Raw genomic sequence first — 14,695 nt, 5'->3', positions numbered from 1 at the left:
CTTTTTAGTTGTAATTTCTGGGGCTAAAACATAAAATTTGTTTCAACTACTGGCTGGGTTAGCATGAGTAAGGTTTGAAAAACTTTAAACTGTTTTGTGTCATTAATATTCTTATCTGGACATTTTAGGACGCGTTCGCACCAAGCAGCCCCTGTCCACAGCGGGCAGTATGTCCAGCCAAGTGGACTCGCGAGGACGAAGCCGCTCTAAGATGGTGTCACAGTCCCAACGTAAGTCTTCTGCTGTCTCATCAAATGCATGAAAAACAGGTGTGTGACACATAGGGGGGGGGGTGTGTACTGGCACGTTTGTTGGAGTTTGATCATTTGTTGCCCAGGAGGTGACAATAAGCTCCATGTAAATATTTTTGTGCCTTTAGGTTCGGACGAATCCGATTGCACACCAGGTATTTTGTCTGTGTGTGTATCTCTGTGTTCACAGTGGGATTGGGGGCCCACCTGCTATCGCTGCCATTTTGATTACAGTATTTTTAAACGGGTGTGGGAGTGTGTTGTAACCTTGCATGCTGTGTCACATTACTTAACTGTTTCCCACAGCTTTAGCCTGGCTCTGATTTGAACTTAATCTGAACATTGGATCTGCATCTTAGTTTAGATCTTACAAATGTGACTGAAATAAGATGGTGAGGAGTGTTTTTTTGTTTGTTTTTTTACCTGTAAATATTATTAAAATTGAAGAGCTTGTTACATAGAACAGCTCAGTCAGTCAATTTATTATGTATTTACTTTTATTCTTAAGGACTGCAGATAACAGTTTCTCTTTGCAAAGTAAGATTTTGTTTATTTCATTTTTTTTTTCTATATTCATATGCACAAGCTTCATTTGACTGTGGTAATGTGCTCTTAATAGAAGGATGTTTATTATCACTTTATTTGTTTAAACCGGAAAGCACATGCACATTCTTTGTGTACTGTTCGGACGTCTGTGTGAATAGTAGACCCTCTCCTCAACTGAAAATCAAATTAGTAACTCGTAGTCCTAATACAAACGTGTTCTCTATTAATCAAGTTTATTCTGATTAGTTGCTTTAGCCCCACTCCATACGTTCTGTGACAGGTGTCCGCACATGCACTGCTTTATCATCACAGCTGGTGTAGTTTGTTTGATGTCTCATAATTTTTGCAGCTGAAACTAATGAACATTATGCCCTCATTTGTAGTTTAAGACTCGATCACATTGTTCTGTGCTTCATGGTGCTTTTTGTGCACATAATGGTTTTAATATATTGGTTTAATCTGCTGTTCCTTCCCTGGGCTCTGCTTCCCTCGTTCATCCCATGTGCTTTATGGCTCAGGATCTCAGTCGGCTAACCCTGTTGGTGGTAAGATTAAAATGCTAAGATTTACCCGCTTTTTATGGTGTATACTTTCTCTGCCCTGGTGTTCTCTCCTTTCTAGATGTGCACAAAAAGGTCACTTAATGTAACACTCCTTATTTTTGGTTGGAGCACAGTGGGGCTCTCAGAATGTGGCAGTTTCTGCTCATTGAGTTTTTATTGTTTTTTTTATTTTTTTCGCTTTTCATTGGTACTTAAAATATTTAGATGCAACAAAAATATTCAGAAATATCAAAGAATTGGTACAAATATGTAATTTATTGGCTTATTGCAACACTCTGTTACATTGCTTTAGATGGCTTCTGTGTTGTGTCACTGGTTTGTAGTGTAGGTGCAATCTCTTCATGCTCAATTTTGTAGCTACTACAATAGATCTATTAGTTTATTATTTTCTTTCTCTTTTGTAGTTTGCTTTTGGCTGTTATTATAATTTTTTTTATGAATAAAAAAAATATTTTCCTAAAGACTGTATTTGATAAGACAGATGTAAAGATGAAAAGGGGGGGAAGAGCGGGAAGAGACTAGGTCAATTTTCAGAGCCAGAATTGTTCCCCCGACACAGAGCCTAGCGTATGTGCTGTAGCCTAGACTACTAGACCAGTGAGTCAGTCTAAAATAAGGCTTGACATGTGCCAGATCCAGGTATCCTAAAGACTGTCATGGAGCACAGCTGCCAGTTTACATTTCATGAAAAATTGGATTGAATTTTTTTTTTCTTTGTAGTATCCTCTCTTTTAAACTCTTTGCCTTATAGTTATAGCATTGTTGTCACAACAAAGATTTGTCACCGTGGTTTCAACTCTCCTCAGTTTTTCCAATTGTTTTAATGAACTGTAACTCCATATTTCTAGCCTTTCTTAAAACGTCTTTACTGTCTAACTATAGCGGGCAGTCGGAGTGGCTCTCCTGGCCGTGTCCTGACCACCACGACCCTCAGCACCATGAGCTCTGGGGCGCACAGGGTCCTGGGGGGAAGCACCGCAGATGGACACAGACGCAGCAGGATCCCACGCAGTCAGGGCTGTTCCCGGGACTCCTCACCCACACGTCTTTCTGTTGGTAAGAAAATACTCACAAAACATTCAAGTATTATCCTGACAGAGTGATGGTTTGCTGATGCAATGCAGTCACCACAAACTAAAAATCGACTGCCTATAAAATATTTAACATAAAGGGCTTACTTTACCATATTTTGAGAACCCCTGATATTTGACATACTTAGGATTAGCACAAATGTCTTTATGTTGAAGGTAGGAAGATCTCACCTCTTTCTCCCTTCTCTCCCTGTGTTGTTGTGGTGTATCCTGTTCCTTCCCTGTAGCTCCCTCCAGCCTTAGTAGCTCCATCTACAACGGGGCCAGCAGAGGAGGTAAGACTCCATCCTGAAAATCACAGTCCCACCAATCCATCTAATAACAACTATAATAAAACCTAAATATGTCTTCATAATGTCATTCTAACACCATCCTGACATTTAATCTCACCATAAACTCACTGCCTCATTGAACCAGTCTCTTGTGTTTCCGTGGCTGTTGGCTGCGGACATGGGTGCCAATGATCAGCAGCACTGTCCAACCCTTCTCTATCTCTGTGCAAACCTGTACTCCATGGCCTTTGAATGAAACTGTTAGCGGGAACAGCTAAGCTTCATCTTGGCTGTGGTGGTATGGGGGGGCTGTGTGATTAACACTGATTGGCTAGGAAGATGCTGGCACTGACAAATGGAGCAATGAACAAGCGTTGATTGTGATGTCTCTGTTAAAAATGCCAATCCTTGATCCCTGTCCCTCACTGATTCATGATCTCACGATTTCATGAAGATACTTTCTCCTGTTTTGTCTGGCTCTTGTGCAAAATGTTGATTGCATGAATTTCTATATATGTATGTTAATATGTTTGCCAGGGCTTAGGTGTCCTTCTGGGTGCAGATTAATTATGATCTCTAGAGATACAAATCTTGCCACAGACCCTCTAAATATGAGATTGTTGGTTAGTGAAGCTATTGGCTAGTTATTTTGAGCTTATTATACAAAACGCCTTTTTAAATGAACACTATTCCAAGAAAAAGTATGTATGTATGTTCTAAATTAATTCCATCATCATTAATGCCATTTTCACCCACTTGGACCAGGAGCCCTGTGCTTCACTGTCAGTTTTTCGTCCTTGTTCTTTTGTCTTGTCTTTATTCATTCGTCTGAGTCTCTGCTGTCGTCCGCCGACTTTGTCTCGTTTTGTCTATGTGTGTTCTCTTACTTTCGTTTTTTCCTCCTTTCCTTGCGGCCTCGACTCTGTGTGCCCGCCCCTCTTTTCCTGTGTGGCATTAGCTCGGGGAAGCCGTATCCCACGGCCCAGTATGAGTCAGGGTTGCAGCAGAGATGCCAGCAGGGAGAGCAGTCGGGACACCAGCCCAGTACGCTCCTTCACACCTCTGGGTGAGTAGTTGGAGTGGACACGTCTCAAGCAGGGATCCACATTAAAATCAGGGTCAGAAAGATGTGTTTTTCATTAGGCTGGAGGAAATCACTGAAAATCACTCTAAAGCGCAAACTACCAGCAGCTAAAAAGATTTCTGCACAGAACAGATATCAATCGCAGAGCAGCAATTTGTAGATTTGTAATGTAAATATGTCAAGTAAAATTAAAATAGTGAATTTTTTGGGCTTCAACGCAGTCATTTTCACTTGTTTTTTGTTAAAATGCTTTGATATTTCATTTTATAATTTTTTTTGTCCTATCAATATTTACTTCCTCATTTCTCTCTGATGCCTGCATCTAGAAGCTGGTTTTGTTTTAATTTGGGGTAACAGGCCTCTGTGTTTGAGTTTAAAAAATGTTAAAAACTTTATTAAAATGTTTCTCTCAAGCCTCTGATTTAATCTACAGTTCTTCCTTGTTTTTCTCTTGTGCATGTGTGCAATTGCTAAAACTGCGTGTGTGTGTTTTAATCTTGGTTGCAGCTACACGAAGTTACTCTCGCTCCACTGGGGCTCTCCACACACCTGACGCTTTCGGGGCAGCAGGTGAAGGCTGATTTACCATCCTTCTCCGTACTTTACCCACCCACGTTCTTTTTATTTCTTTTTCGTCTCATGCATCTTTTGTCAACATGTCTCTCCCCATTTGCTTTATGGTTATTTGTTTTTTTTGCTCCAGGACGCCTTCTAGTGGAAATGCATGGTTCCACACATTGAGTTGCAGCCATTCTATCAGTTTTACCATTTTTGCTTTATTCTTTAATATTTAGCTTTGGTTCGTGTCCATGGAGCACCAGTTTCCTACTCCAGTTTTACCTCATTCTATGTCCTCAGTTGCATCTAACAGGTCATCTCATTGACTTGCACCAAAGGCTCATGAGAAATAGTTGAATACGTGTCTGGATTGGGGTGTAATATTTGTTTCTCTTGATATAGGCTCAGGGTTTGGGATCAGCCAGTCCAGCCGCCTCTCGTCTTCAGTCAGCGCTATGCGGGTCTTGAACACTGGCTCCGATGTGGAAGAGGCCCTTGCGGATGCACTGGTATTGACAAGCACGATGTAACAAAATATTTAGTTTAATTTAGTAACCAGAGTGAGTGTGGAGTTGTGTGTTTGAAAATTAACCCTCACTTCTACCTCTGTTTAACGCTGTCAGCTGTTGGGAGACATGCGATCCAAGGTCAGCCTATTCTCCCGCCTCATACCTGTGTGCTTTGTGTCTTCTGTTACTGCATGTCTCTAGTCTTCACCTTTCTATAATAATCTATAGGTTGTGTTCACGACATTGTAGAATTTGATTTCATAATTTCAGATGGAGGGCAGTACCAAATTAGCTAAAATTCACTGTTTTGAAAGAGCAAGCCACTCTGCAGGTATTCTGTTGTCATTTTTGTTTGGGATTAGGTTCACAAACTTTAAACGTGATTTTAGTGGTATCTTTCTGCTAATAGTAATTGTACCTGTGGTTGAAATACTGCCATATAAAACAACAGTATTTCAATGTGGCTAGGCTCAGCGATATTAACCACAAATCAGGCCCTCCACCTTAATTTTAAACCATACTCATAGTCCATCACGTGAACTCAACCTTTTATAACTGTCATATAAACACCTTCATTCTGTTGACCTCCTGCAGAAGAAGCCAGCGAGAAGGCGATATGAGAACTACAGCATGTATTCTGACGATGATGCAAACAGCGACGCGTCAAGTGCCTGCTCTGAGCGCTCGTACAGCTCCAGGAACGGAGGAGCGATCCCCACATATATGAGACAGACTGAGGACGTGGCAGAGGTGAGGGACTTTCAGTGTGCTACTACAGTGAAATATTGTTGACATTCAGATGGGGGCAAGAGACCGTTTTCTCTATTGATTACATTATATTTTGACATGACATATCCTAAAGGTAATTTGAACCTGACCATTTCTGTTATTGACTAGACCCTAGACCCTCCCTGTATTATGACAGAAACCTACATTTTAACAGTATTCATTTTAGCTGTATTAAATATTATTTGCCTATAGAATTTTGTGATGTCATTTGAAACTCAATGATAATGATAGTTTGCCTTGACAGTACACTTAAGCAAAAAATGGTAAAAAAAAATAAATAAATATATATATATATATCACAATTTTTTTCTGATATTGATTGATCTCTTCTCAGTTACATTTTAGTACTTCTAAATAAAATGACTTTCAAAAATGCCTTTTAATATTGATTTAATGAACATACATCGGACAGACTTATATTCAGTGCCATGTAACATAAAAATATTAATATTTTTCCAAACCTCCATGCTTTGAGGGTTGATTTTTTAAAAAACTTATCATTAACAATTTGACATGAATGAATCTCAGCCTCAAATAAAGTTCAATCACCAACCCCTACCTGGTAATAACAGTACATTTAAAACACACAAAATCCAGTCATTGACCCCTTTGTCCAAACCCATGATTCTCATGTTTTTCTCAGGTGCTGAACCGATGTGCTAGCGCTAACTGGTCTGAGAGAAAGGAGGGTCTTTTGGGTTTACAAGCTCTGCTCAAAAACCAGCGCACCCTCAGGTGGGCCACAGACTAACAGACATTTTCTTCCTTTGTTGCTAATCTAACTTGTCTTCATTTAACCCCATATTTATCTTGACAGTCGGGTGGAGTTGAAGAGACTATGTGAAATTTTCACTAGGATGTTTGCTGACCCTCATAGCAAGGTATGGCTGCATGCAACGTACTGTCTGATGCACGCATTTACATTTATTATTCCATAATCTCTTTCCCTTGTGGAGGTCACTTCACATGTTCATTCACTCCTCTTCACTTTACCGGATTCTGCCAAAACAAAAAACACACCACAACCAAGAGGAACACAAAAGGACCTGCTCAGATATGAACCATAATTCAGGCATGCAGACAGTCCTGTTTCTAACGGCATGTCACGCTGAGCGATCTTACCTCTCGCTGATCTCTGGGACTCACCGTCCACTCTTCGACGCTCGCTTCCGTTCAGGCGACACTAGCCTCACAGAGAAATGTACACAAATATACACACACGCACGTTTGGGCTGGCTCCTAACTGAAACTAACAAGCTGCGGTTCGTCTTTTCTAACACTGTTTGAGCACCGTTGCCTCACATCCGTCGTAAGGTGCGTGAGCCTCGTTTTCTTTGTTCGTTTTTTCTTTCTTTGACGATTTGATGACTTTCAGCGAGACTCCGGCAGGGCGTACGGCACGGCAGAATCCGGTATAAGCTCGGCGTCCTTCAAGGTATTTCATCTCATGGTGGACCATCAGTGCATTCCTCCCTATGCCCCGCAGCATTGTGTTCTTGTGATACATAGATTTTATCATTTCAAATGTAGTGTCTACTTTAAGGTTACATCTTACACTTGAACATCAGATTTCAGGACTACAGATTTGACTTTTACAGTGTGAGAAAGCTAACGGTCATGTCTCTCTCTTCTCCATGCAACCCAACTTTGGAACTCTCTCTAGAGAGTAAGTTTGGCCTCAATTTGTTTCATCAAAAACTGTTTAGTAATCAATTAATAACAAGTTACCAATCAGCTGCTTAACACTTACATACTAACCTGATTTCGTGCTTGAATTGACATTATCTTTTAATTAATATTACTGTATGACATTAAAAAGTCAGACATTTTGTTATGCTCTAATTCATTGCAAGTAATCACAGATACATTTTTGGTGACTGGGTTTGACGGTATTGGTTGCTGTTGAAAATGAGTCAATAACCACTAACCGCTTGTTCACTTGATCAGCTGCAGTGCCTGGTGTGTCCGTGTGCCGTGTGTGTTGAGCTGTGGTGAATCTGCGGCCTCTAACACCCAGTGTGTTTTACGTGTTCAGGTTTTCAGTATGTTCCTGGAGACTCTGGTAGATTTCATCCAGGTGCATAAAGATGACCTGCAGGACTGGCTCTTTGTCCTACTCACTCAGCTGCTCAAGAAGATGGGGGCTGACCTCCTCGGCTCTGTACAGGCCAAAGTTCAAAGGGCACTAGATGTCACACGGTTAGTTTGTGATGTGTGATGAAATAACTGCTTCAGAATAGGTTGCCAGTTGTCAATATTTATTTGTATTTTGTTATGTAGATATCTGCTATTGTAGATGTAGGTGGATATTTTCAGATTTGTGTTGATGTGAAATATTATTTTTTCCAGAGAGTGTTTTCCCAATGATCTCCAGTTTACTATACTCATGCGGTTCACTGTGGACCAGACGCAGACTCCAAACCTCAAGGTAAAATCTACTTTTACATTTACAGAAGCAGAGATGGCTGTATTTGGTTACTATGGAAACTGCTCAAACTAACTTGGTGCTGTTGCTGCTGAGCCCCAAAACCCCACTCCCTGACTCCTGGGCTGTGATTGGTTAGACGCTGCTATGACCTCGGGCTGTCCTCTTTAATTCTTTGCTTTCTCTTCATGTCCTCCATCTTTGTCCTGGTCACGTTTGCTAGAATGATCTTCCCTGTCACACCCTTTATTACACCATTTAGCTTCCTCCCTCTTGTCCCATTGAACTTATGTATTAATTTCACTGAGCACAATATGTTTACTGTCCTTGGTTATTTATTAATGGCAATCAACACTTTCTGCACATAAATATTTTGTTATTGTCTTGACAATGTCTTTTTTTCTTTTTTACTGATAAAACAAACTTAAATTTTAAGCCTACATCCCATTTAACCCTTTTAATTCCCTTTAACCTGGCTGCACCTACCCCCTGACAGTTGCATTTGGCCATAGGTCTGTCTATCTTGGCGTTGATTGATTGACACAGTGCTTCTCCTCTCTCTCTCTGAAGCCTGGGCAGAGCTCGTGTTGCGGGCGTGGCAGGGGAGGGGCCAGGGTAAAATTGTTTCCCCCCAGAGCGCGGCGCCACGCCTGCTCTCTAGACGAGCAGGCCGCAGCCTGGAGCCAGTCCTCCCAGGTCAGTGCGCTCCGGGGGGAGCAATTTTGTGCCCCGGTGGCACAATGCATCTCAGTGATTTGGAGAACACTCAGAGGGGTCTTTGTAGTCAAACATCAAAACCGTTAACTGAAGGAAATGTACAGTTCAGGAGTCATCTGTGGAGTTTTGGAGCCTGCTTTGTCCGTGTGCAATCATTGGTTATTTTGCTCTCATTTCTCATGTCTTTTGCTTCTGATCAGTAATTGACTTTTGCTAAGCATGAACTCTGTGCAGTCTTTTATTGTTCCATCCATGTGACAGATGCACATTTGGCTGTGTGGACCAGACATATTTCATGTGTTTGTTTACGGGTCATTATTAGGGCTGTTATAGAGAGCTCACCCTGATGTCCTATTACATGCTTGGTTACAGGTTAAGGTGGCTATTCTGAAGTACATAGAGACGCTGACATTACAGATGGAAGCTCCTGACTTTGTGAACTCCAGTGAGACGAGGCTGGCTGTGTCCAGGCTCATTACCTGGACCACTGACCCCAAGAGCGCAGAAGTCCGAAAGGTAAGTCCAAACCTAGGAGACGTTTTCCTCTTTGATTGAAAACTTAACATAATGTCTCTTGTGTGTTCAGGCCGCTCAGGCAGTGCTGATTGCCCTGTTCCAGCTCAATACCCCTGAGTTCACCAAGCTGCTGGCCGCTCTGCCCAAAACGTTTCAGGACGGAGCCACAAAACTGCTCCATAATCATCTAAAGAACACCGGCAATGCAGCACAGGTAAAAACTATACAAGACAGAGGGGAAGTGTATATCGTGCAATAAAGAGACTGTGGTGTCATAAAGTAATTGACTCTTAATAAGGCATAAGATATCACAGTAATACATTGGTTTGGTTATAGATTTTTTTTTCTTTTTGAAGTCTTCATTAACCCCTTAAAAAATTTGTTTACGGACCAGCTAAATACAAAGGATTTTCAGGTCATGTCTACTCCATGATAAACTACAGCTTTCTCTGAGGGGAAGCTTAACAAAAATGTGTTTTCACCATTAAAACTAGGACAAATGGAGCAGTCAGTAATATCTTGGATTTTCTTTCCTTTCAGGCACAAATTGGCAGCCCCCTGACTCGCCATACACCCAGATCTCCGGCCAGTTGGTCTAGTCCGGTCACATCGCCCACAAACACCTCCCAAAACACCCCTTCACCAAGGTACTTTGCTTTAGGTCCTCACTTAAAGCAGACTATTCTGCAAAATCGACTTTTCAGAGATTTGACCCATGTTACAGTTGTTTTCCCTTCTCTCAAAGTTGTGTTTGGAGTGATGTGTGCATGTTTGAGCAATGTTTAACTGTTTTCACCGCCACTGACATACACTCACTGCCTGTGATACACATAGCATTTGGCAGTGTCACCTAGTCATTTTGGTACAAATGAAAAAAATCTGCTGCTCGCTAGCGTGATGTGCAACTTCACAGCTCTTTGATATGGTGATATTTATGGTGATGTCAGCTCCCTTCTAAGGCAGAAGTCAGCTGACTTATTTTTTTTTACATTACTTTGCTTTAGATGAATATTGTGATTTAAAATGACGAAATTATAACATAATGATCCATGGGTGTCATAGATTATAATGATAGAGCAGGCTCAAGCACAATATGTCTTCTTTAATAAATAACATGAAAAAGAAATGACCAAGGATGTGCTCTTTTTGTGTTTAGTGCATTTGACTATGACACCGAAAATATGAACTCTGAGGACATCTACAGCTCACTGAGAGGGGTTACTGAAGCAATTCAGAACTTTAGTGTTCGCAGCCAAGAAGACATGAATGATCCTGTTCAGCGAGATGAAGTAAGTTTTAAAAAAGCTTTACTTTTCTGAGACTATATGACATAAAATGCAAGTATTTAATTTGGCTCACTAAAGAATGGGACTTGGATTACCCTTTATCCAATTAGTCAACAGACAATCAACATCTGGATGGTATCTGAAATATTCAGTTTTTTAAAACTAGTTCCCCATTTCTTTGCCTTAAGAGTCCAACAGTCCAAATTTATGGTCTTGGGCCTCGTGTCAGGTCCTGTTGCAGTGCCTCCCATCACCCTGAGCCCCTTTTAAGGACATGGTGCACTATAGTACAGAGATGTAACCTTTTGACATTTTCCCCATGAGAAGCATTTGAAATTTAAGCCATCTACATGTCCTCACTCTGTCAGTTGGAGTTCACCTGATGGAGCAAACTAGTACCATATTACTAGTAGTCTCATAAACAGCTGAACAAAATGTGTTCAAAATTTCTCTGTATTAACTGTTTGAGACTGATGGTCACATTGGTCATATTTTTATATAGCGCTTTTCCATCTTCAAAGAGCTTTACATTAAGGAACCACTCAGCATTACTAAATCAGGCATTTTCTTGTAAATTGTAGCTTCAATCATAAGTATGTTCAATTGAAATTATACATACTTTGACTGTTGATATGTAACTGCAGCACCCATTTATCTATTGTAACATCGGGTGATTTTAGGGCAGTGGTGACTGCAGAGCATCTGATGCAGTGGAAGGAGGACGCATGGCCCTGGACAACAAAACGTCTCTCCTTAACACTCCTCTGCTTTCATCGAGCCCAAGAGGGGGACGTGAACACTTCTCTGACTCCCCGATAAAGCACAGCCGCAAACATACCAGCCTGGATGACTCTGAGCTACTCACAGATGGTACACTCCCTGAACTCCTCAAATGCCCCCCACCGTTGTTTACATCTTTAAGAAACTACTAATATAATGTGTCTAAATTACATTATTATTGTTCTTTTTTTACAGAGAGCAGTTTGGATCAGTCTGAACTAGTTGCAGAGCTGTTGAAAGAGCTTTCGAATCACAATGAGCGGATAGAGGAGAGAAAAGCGGCACTATGTGAACTGCTGAAGCTCATTCGTGACAATACACTGCAGGTTTGGGACGAACATTTCAAAACCATCCTGCTGCTTCTGCTTGAGACTATGGGTGATAGAGAGGTAAACGAGTCCCCCCTAACAACAGTGTCTAGGCTGTGATGCCAAATGAAACTATTCACCTTTCCTTCTCTTTCCGCTTCTTGTGTCTCCTTTTAGCATTTGATACGAACACTAGCTCTACGAGTTCTGAGCGAGATTCTCAACAAGCAGCCCTGGAGGTTCAAAAACTATGCAGAGCTCACCATTATGAAAGCCCTGGAGGCACACAAAGACCCACACAAGGAGGTAAAGTTTTAAGATAAGAGGACCTTCATTTGTCCCACACTGGAGAAATTCTAGTGTTGCTAATTTAAAACAGTTTAAATGAAAATTAATCAAACCAATCTAACTAGAATATTAGAAATAATTTGACTAGAGACACAAAAAGGTTTAAAGATGATCAAATTCAACATTGTACAACTAGAGTAAAAGAAGTTGCCGTGGATCCCACTACTACCATCTTTGGGGTTGTATTATTTTGTATCCGTTCTATACTGACTACAAAGCTGCTTTTTCAAGCTTGCAGAGAATCGTGCAGTGTTGACTTGTTGGTGCACATGAACAATGAACATTTTACACAACCAACCTACTTTATATCAGAGTAGCTGCAAAACTTTTCCCAAATTCTCCATAGAATTGAATGGAATTCCCGCTTAACTGGAAGTAGCATCACAAAGAAACCGTGGTTTAGTAGCATTTTCAACAGTAGTGGATGGAACAGAATAAGGTCAATAAATATGTCTTTAAATGACTTTTTAAATGAAGCGCTGTTTGATACTGATACAGATCAATACTGTGTGTGTTTGTAGGTGGTGAAGGCCGCAGAAGAGACAGCAGCGATGTTGGCTCAGTCCATTAGTCCAGACCAATGTATCAAGGTGTTGTGTCCCATAATTCAATCTGCTGACTACCCCATCAATTTAGCTGCCATCAAGATGCAGACCAAGGTAGTCGAAAGGATTCCTAGGGAGGGCCTGATATCAGTGCTGCCAGAGATAGTGCCAGGACTCATACAGGTGACGTGTAATTCTTTTAACTGAGGCCATATATCATGTGTAATTTCTTCATTGTTTAACTGGTTACATCTGATCAAATAGGGTTATGACAACTCTGAGAGCAGCGTAAGGAAAGCATGTGTGTTCTGCTTGGTGGCAATTTATGCAGTGATCGGTGAGGACCTCAAACCTCACCTAAGTCAACTCTCCAGCAGCAAGGTATGGTCCGTTAAGCTGAAGTACTGCAGTTGTTACATGAGCTATTTTCCTTGATGGTCAGTGTAGATATGACTCTTCAGTAATGTTTCTGTTAACTGTTTTCAGCTGAAGTTGTTGAATCTCTACATCAAACGCGCTCAGTCTGGCTCCAGCGGCAGTGAACCCACGTCAGAAGGCCTATAGGTGACACAGCATCCTCCGCAGGGCAATCACAGAACTGCATCTCTGCCCACCAAACATGAATATTATTTCCTCACACAGACTGAGCAAACTGCTTCATCCACCATGCTCTGTAGGTACATCCAGTCCAAATACATTTCCTATCACAGAGTGGGAGCCGAGGATCTCTCCTGATTTCAAAGACTGAAAGTTTTGGAGTAAAAAGCCTTTGTCTTTCCTTTCCTTAAAGAAATGTATGTCTTCTCTGCCTTTCTGATTTTCAAGAGCATCTTCTTCAGCCCGCTACAATGTCAACAGGAAGCGGTGCATGGTTATCTTTCATCTGAAGAGTGGTGGGCTGAAACAACTCAGTGTTGGATTTGTTTGTTTCTTGAACAATGCATATGTGGGGCCAGGTAGACCAGAATGTAAATTCACATTGCATCATAGTTGGATTATTTTAACACTGAGGTTCCACTGCAGCAGTTTTAGAATCTTGTCTCTTAGCATACACTCAAAACAGTTTTTTTTATTTTTCAAAGGTGCTGATGAGCCTAAACGGTACGACCAGTTCTTCATAGCAGTAACACAGTGACATTGGTTCATGCCTGCTCATAGCATTTACAGTACATGGGCGACGGTAGACATTATGTGCTTGGCTATGCATGAGACAAAATCTTTTTTTTTTTTTTTTTTTTTTTATGTATAATGTTGAAAACTATGGCAGGATTAAATTATTGTGAACAGTGCCCTTTTCAGAATAATATGTGGTCCCCCGTTACTCCCAGCTCATCAAGTCTGTCCATTTTTTGGCAAGATTTGAAAAAAAAAATGGGTGCATGCAGCTTATTACATGAAGTTTGTCAAGACATGGCTTATCACAAAACAGATATGTATCTATATATGATATTGAAAAGGAATATCCAATAACAGTGTCACTCATTTTGTCTCTTGGGGAGTGTATGTGCACCTATTCCCATTCTTGCTTTTATTTTTCATTCTGATGCGTGTGCCGTTGTCTCTCGCGCTTTATTTGTAGAAACGTATCATTTACAGCTCTGAAGCTCACTGTCATCGTCATCCTTTCTCTCCTTTCCTTGTAACATTCTAGTTTTTACTGTTGTGTTTCTTCTGTGTATTTACAAAGCAATGCTTACAATAAACTAAGAACTTGTACAGACAACAAGGCAAGATGGATAATTTTTACAATATTTGCATGATCATAGGTATTAAGAGATTTGAAATGCATTCACCCCTTACTCTCCAGAAGTCAGTTGAATTTCCAGGAGGGAAAGTTGAGGGGGGTCAATTTTGTTTTGCTCAAAGCTTTGATAGACTACTTGCTTAATATAGTCTGACCTGCCCTATGGTGTAGACTGCTGAGCGCTCTCAAGTAAACCATGAAATGGGGGATGGACCTGTTGGAAAGGAGGGCAGTTGGGTAAAAAATAACATTTTCACCTTATGCAACAGTTATTTCAGATCCAGGTGCTAAATTTCATGTATGCATCTGTTGACTGGGCTTTAAATTTAGCTGCAGCTGAAGATAGTCCCAGATACACTTTGT

The 14,695-nt window shown here is 40.9% G+C and overlaps 1 protein-coding gene across 5 annotated transcripts in view; it reads left to right on the top strand.

Moving 5' to 3' along the window:
* Window positions 1-14,314, top strand: part of clasp2 (cytoplasmic linker associated protein 2) — a 37,330-nt gene extending 23,016 nt beyond the window's left edge. The window contains exons 19-44 of one of the 5 annotated variants that reach the window (XM_055225469.1): window positions 129-230; window positions 380-406; window positions 1,316-1,342; window positions 2,243-2,416; window positions 2,679-2,726; window positions 3,682-3,789; window positions 4,315-4,377; window positions 4,768-4,874; window positions 4,989-5,012; window positions 5,469-5,624; window positions 6,307-6,398; window positions 6,481-6,544; window positions 7,039-7,098; window positions 7,327-7,329; window positions 7,699-7,862; window positions 8,013-8,091; window positions 9,178-9,321; window positions 9,392-9,535; window positions 9,862-9,968; window positions 10,478-10,610; window positions 11,288-11,477; window positions 11,583-11,776; window positions 11,873-12,001; window positions 12,565-12,771; window positions 12,853-12,969; window positions 13,075-14,314. In XM_055225469.1, coding sequence (XP_055081444.1) covers window positions 129-230; window positions 380-406; window positions 1,316-1,342; window positions 2,243-2,416; window positions 2,679-2,726; window positions 3,682-3,789; window positions 4,315-4,377; window positions 4,768-4,874; window positions 4,989-5,012; window positions 5,469-5,624; window positions 6,307-6,398; window positions 6,481-6,544; window positions 7,039-7,098; window positions 7,327-7,329; window positions 7,699-7,862; window positions 8,013-8,091; window positions 9,178-9,321; window positions 9,392-9,535; window positions 9,862-9,968; window positions 10,478-10,610; window positions 11,288-11,477; window positions 11,583-11,776; window positions 11,873-12,001; window positions 12,565-12,771; window positions 12,853-12,969; window positions 13,075-13,152 — 2,741 coding nt within the window. In that variant the 3' untranslated portion in view covers window positions 13,153-14,314. The remainder of the gene's footprint in view (window positions 1-128; window positions 231-379; window positions 407-1,315; window positions 1,343-2,242; window positions 2,417-2,678; window positions 2,727-3,681; window positions 3,790-4,314; window positions 4,378-4,767; window positions 4,875-4,988; window positions 5,013-5,468; window positions 5,625-6,306; window positions 6,399-6,480; window positions 6,545-7,038; window positions 7,099-7,326; window positions 7,330-7,698; window positions 7,863-8,012; window positions 8,092-9,177; window positions 9,322-9,391; window positions 9,536-9,861; window positions 9,969-10,477; window positions 10,611-11,287; window positions 11,478-11,582; window positions 11,777-11,872; window positions 12,002-12,564; window positions 12,772-12,852; window positions 12,970-13,074) is intronic. The other 4 variants (XM_055225465.1, XM_055225467.1, XM_055225466.1 and 1 more) reach the window with 4 other exon arrangements.
* Window positions 14,315-14,695: the final 381 nt, after the last annotated feature.

Source organism: Periophthalmus magnuspinnatus, chromosome 11 (assembly GCF_009829125.3).
Source record: "Periophthalmus magnuspinnatus isolate fPerMag1 chromosome 11, fPerMag1.2.pri, whole genome shotgun sequence".
In the NCBI taxonomy this organism is placed as follows: Eukaryota; Metazoa; Chordata; class Actinopteri; order Gobiiformes; family Gobiidae; genus Periophthalmus; species Periophthalmus magnuspinnatus.
Note: the sequence above shows the minus strand (reverse complement) of the source record. Positions and strands in the feature narration are given on the sequence as shown.